We start from the raw sequence: 3,922 nt of genomic DNA, 5'->3' as shown, positions 1-3,922 counted from the left end.
CAATAAAATATATTTTAAAAAAATAAAATAAAAAAATGTTAAATAGCTGGAGGAAATAATACATTAAATATAGGGAAACAATAGTAACAGTGACAGCTGACTTTGCATCACAAACAGTGAAATCCAGGTGACAATGGGACAGTATTTTTTAAGACTGAAAAAAAGAGAAACCCCCCCCCGCCCAAAGCCTGTCTATCCAGAATTCTATATCTAACTAAAATATCCTTCAAAAATGAAGATAGAATAAAGACATTTTATTCAACACAAGTAGACCTGCATCACAGGAAATGCTAAAGGAAGTTCTATAGGTTGAAGTGATATAATACTAGATGGAAATTCAAACCAGCCCTGGCCAAGTAGCTCAGATGGTTAGAGTGCCAAGGTTGCAGTTTCGATCTCTCCTCAGGGCACATACAAGAAGGAACCAATGAATGCATAAATAAGTGGAAAAATAAATCTTTCTCTCTCTCTCTGTCTCTCTTCTCTCCCCCCGCCCCCCAATCAAATAAAATTTCAAAAAAAGAAATTCATACCAACGGAAGAAATTAAGTTCTTTGGAAATGGTAAATATTTGGATAATATGAAAAAGCAACCTTTTTATTTTAAGTTTTTTGAAAGACAACTGACCACTTAATGGGGAAAAACAAAACACTGTACTGTGGAATTTATTACATATGTAGTAAGGTACAGGATCATGAGCCTGCATGATGTGTTTGCTGGATTTTAACTGGCCCAGTGTGACTATAGTAATGGGAGATGATAGCATGAAGGACGAGGATATGATACTTTAATGATGGAAGACCAGATTATTATTTAGAGTCATAAGATAACATAGTTAGGCATTTAGATTTATAGGCAACAAGAGGCCACTGGAGGCTTTAGACAAGAGTGACATAAATTCTATGTTTTTAAATAATATATCTGGTAGTAGTAAAGAATTATTAAAAGTAGGGAGAAATTAGAGGCAGAATGAGTAGTTAGAAAGGGATTGCAAGAATCCATAGGTCTTTTTTTTTTGAATACTTATTCACTAGAATGTTGTGAATGTTTAATTTTTATTTGGCTATTTTTCTCCCTCTCTCTTTTTTTAATTAACAATAGGAACCCAGAAACATTTTGGACCACCACAGGAATGTTTCCCCAAGAGTTCATTATTTGTTTTCACAAACGTGTAAGAATTGAAAGGCTTGTAATCCAAAGTTGCTTTGGTAAGCAATTCATACATTAATTTTCATCATCTTTTAATTTTTCCATAGGCAGAGGACACATATAAATTTTTGGCAAAATTTTTCTATGCAGTATGGAATCCAGCTTTATTGCTGGGTAGGAGAGTTGGGTGTATGGGTTAACTGCCTTGATTACAGTTAGACTCTATGAAACTGCAAATTTGAAACCCTTCCAAAGCAAATAATAATTTCCATGCAATTTACTATGTGAAAGTCTTTGGCAAAAGAGCCTATTATGAACGTAAGAAGCCAGCTTGCCAGAATGCTAGATTTCTTGACATATTTATTACAGATTGTTTGGCTTGGGGTTCTCTGTTAAATTCTTTCTGGAAATCTGATAACCTTGATTATTTGCATTGGATAATTTTGATTCTTACATTAAAAATGACATTTTCTGATGGATTTAGAAGGAGAATCTCCCATTAGAATATCATCCTAATCCTGTCTTTATGTTTATGTAAGGATAAAGTATATCAGACAGAATCATGGCAGGAAACAGAATACACTCCAGATGGTTCAAATGAAGAGACTTTATTGATGGGTCTACTTACAAAATTATGTTCTGGCTCCAGAGACTAAACCAGGGATGTGAGACACCCAGAAACTGGCTACAGCAGGATGCCATTGCCACCCCTGAGCTCAGGGAAGGAAATAGTGTTTTGGTTTTGGAGCCCAGTAAAGGTTGGAGCTTGTAAATAAGGACCTGCCTGGCAGGAGTTGTAATCATGAAGGAACACAACCACTGTCAAGACATGGCACTGAAGCAGGAAGGGAGTGGAGAAAGAAACAGCCTGATCTCACTTCCCCACTGCCCTCCAATTTCCTCTCAGTGCCACCCATTGGCCACAGATGACCCGTAACCAGTGAGCAAGTGAGTCCCCGAGATGCAGTCCATGGGGATTATCCCCCCAGGGCACAGAACACAGAACGGGAAGAATGGATCTGGGGTAGCTGGAACTGGGTTAGGGGTGATGGAGAAAAAACAGTGCAGAAGGAAGATGACTGCATTCCTGTTAAGTCTTTCTCCTGTCATTAATTGTAGAGGCTCTGGAGTCAGACAGACCAAACATTTGAATTTTAGTTCTGGCACTTACTAATTCTTTATCATTGAACACTTTGCCTGACTTCTCTAAGTTGCCCAATTTCTCTAAGCTTGTTTCCTTATCAGTAAAGTAGGTTAATATTACTTTTTTCATAAGATTATAGTAAAGAGTAAATGAGGTAAATATACCTGACTCGTAGTAGGTTCTCCTTAAAGGTAAAGACTTATGCCCAAGACTACTAATGCTATTACTACTATTACTACCAATATACAAAAAAATCTGGATGATACCAAATTCAAAAAGGCTCCAAAGCTGTGTTATATGTTTGCAAATATTTGTAAGATTATAGTGACACAAGATTCATTTCCCCATAGGGACATATAGAAAAAGAGTAAATGATTTTCAGAAGATGGTCTTCCTAATCCCAGTTCTTTGTGCATTCCCACCAAAGCCTGACAGTCTCAGAGGATAAAAGGAATATAGGAACAACAACAAAGAATCAGTTCGATAATTAATCCTTTATATGTTTTGTTTATTTACAATGTTAGTACGGACCTTGCAAATTGAAAAGAGCACATCTAAGGAGCCAGACAGTTTTGAGCAGTGGATTGAAAGAGGTATGTGCTTGTTTCACCAGCGTTGTTCTGGGCATGATGGAGGGGAGAATTGTCCTTTGACTCTGTACTTCATCTACAGTTGGATGAAAAATGATCACCTGAATGATTCTTGTGACATATTTAGAGCCTAGAAAGACCCAGGTTTCAATACAAGACTGCTTCTTTACTTACTGGGTATGTAACTGTTAACATGTTACTTAATTTTTCTGAGTTTGTGAATCCTTATCTGAAAAATGGAGATGATACCTATGGTTTTTATGGTTTTTACCACTTGCGGGTTTTTTTGTTTGTTTGTTTGTTTTTTGTTTTTTTAAAATATATTTTATTGATTTTTTATAGAGAGGAAGGGAGAGGGATAGAGAGTTAGAAACATCAATGAGAGAGGAACATCGATCAGCTGCCTCCTGCACACTCCCTACTGGGGATGTGCCCGCAACCAAGGTACATGCCCTTGACCAGAATCGAACCTGGGACCCTTGAGTCCACAGGCTGATGCTCTGTCCACTGAGCCAAACCGGTTAGGGCCCATTATGGTTTTTATGAACAAAATATCTGGTATATGTTAGGGGTGGGCAAACTTTTTGACTCGAGGGCCATAATGGGTTCTTAAACTGGACCGGAGGGCCGGAACAAAAGCATGGATGGAGTGTTTGTGTGAACTAATATAAATTCAAAGTAAACATCATTACATAAAAGGGTATGGTCTTTTTTTTTTTTTTAGTTTTATTCATTTCAAACCGGCTGGATCCGGCCCGCGGGCCGTAGTTTGCCCACGGCTGTGCTAGACAAACAATAAATATTAGTTTTGTCTTTCCAGCAGAATTGGTAGCATCTAGTTAAATACATATTACCTTCATGTGTCTATCTCCATTCCTTCACAAAATAACATGCAAATAATAGTAAAGGAATAAAAGGAGGCATAAACCTAGAATGACAAAAAATAGACAAAACAAAAAACTAGGAGACCAAAGCAGATGTGAGAGATCAATATATATTATGAAAGAGCCTTAGCTGGTTTGGCTCAGTGGATAGAGCA

General features: G+C 37.3%; 1 protein-coding gene across 2 annotated transcripts in view; it reads left to right on the top strand.

The window, feature by feature from the left end:
- HSPB11 (heat shock protein family B (small), member 11) overlaps positions 1 to 3,922 on the top strand; it is a 21,025-nt gene that overhangs the window by 10,784 nt on the left and 6,319 nt on the right. For both annotated transcript variants that reach the window (XM_014549769.1, XM_014549768.1), the window contains exons 4-5: positions 1,102 to 1,208; positions 2,818 to 2,886. In XM_014549769.1, coding sequence (XP_014405255.1) covers positions 1,102 to 1,208; positions 2,818 to 2,886 — 176 coding nt within the window. The remainder of the gene's footprint in view (positions 1 to 1,101; positions 1,209 to 2,817; positions 2,887 to 3,922) is intronic.

This window comes from Myotis brandtii, unplaced genomic scaffold (assembly GCF_000412655.1).
Source record: "Myotis brandtii unplaced genomic scaffold, ASM41265v1 scaffold57, whole genome shotgun sequence".
Taxonomy (NCBI): Eukaryota; Metazoa; Chordata; class Mammalia; order Chiroptera; family Vespertilionidae; genus Myotis; species Myotis brandtii.
This window is presented reverse-complemented; position numbering and strand designations above follow the sequence as displayed.